General features: G+C 38.6%; 1 protein-coding gene across 1 annotated transcript in view; it reads left to right on the forward strand.

The window, feature by feature from the left end:
* The first annotated feature begins 360 nt into the window (after positions 1-360).
* Positions 361-817, forward strand: part of LOC103769969 (ovalbumin-like) — a 5,513-nt gene continuing 5,056 nt past the window's right edge. Inside the window, exon 1 of the mRNA XM_008937214.1 lies at positions 361-528. Within this exon, the coding sequence (XP_008935462.1) occupies positions 361-528 (168 nt within the window). The remainder of the gene's footprint in view (positions 529-817) is intronic.

Here is an 817-nt window from a genome sequence, read left to right on the forward strand (position 1 = left end):
AAGTACCAAGGAATCACAGTCTTCACTGAGTGTAAGTCAGTACAGGCAATAGTCATTGCCTGCTTGGGAAAGGTAAACAGAAGTCAGGTACAGATTTAAGACCTCTGAGGAAATTCACCATTGAAAAGTCAACTGAATACAAATGCAGAAAGAATTAGACTTAAGAATACAATTTCTAACGTGTATCCGAGGTGAGCATGCCAACAGGCATGTTACCACAGAATGACTTCAGAACTACTTGTTTATATTTTGTTGCCTAACAACTACTATTAAAGTGCTTTGTACTTTATTTGTGCAGTATTTTATCATTGCATTGTCATTTTACTTCTGCTGTCTGCTCTAGACAATACAGCTTTCCCAATGGGCTCCATTGGTGCAGCAAGCACGGAATTTTGCTTTGATGTATTCAAGGAGCTGAAAGCTCAGTATGTCAACGAGAACATCTTCTACTCCCCCATGACCATCATTACAGCTCTGTCTATGGTCTACCTAGGTTCGAAAGAAAACACCAGGGCTCAGATAGCTAAGGTGAGGCTACAGTAAACAATTAAAACCTTTATGCTGTTCAATAGAGCCATAGCACTTAATTTCATGATAATGTCCATTGCATAGCTCAGAGGCTAAAAAAATCTGGTCCTAGAGTTATCAAAACCAGTGACTACCTCAAATTCCTATAGTACACATACATCAGCCAGAAATCTTGAAACTGGATTTTTTTCTTTTATCATTGTTAGCTGTAGGATGCTCGAAGAGACCACCACATTCCAGTAGTCCTTTGTTTAAAGTAAGGAAAGTAGATAAAATCTACAGGGTAAGA

Source organism: Merops nubicus, unplaced genomic scaffold (genome assembly GCF_000691845.1).
Source record: "Merops nubicus isolate BGI_N331 unplaced genomic scaffold, ASM69184v1 scaffold38333, whole genome shotgun sequence".
Lineage (NCBI taxonomy): Eukaryota > Metazoa > Chordata > Aves > Coraciiformes > Meropidae > Merops > Merops nubicus.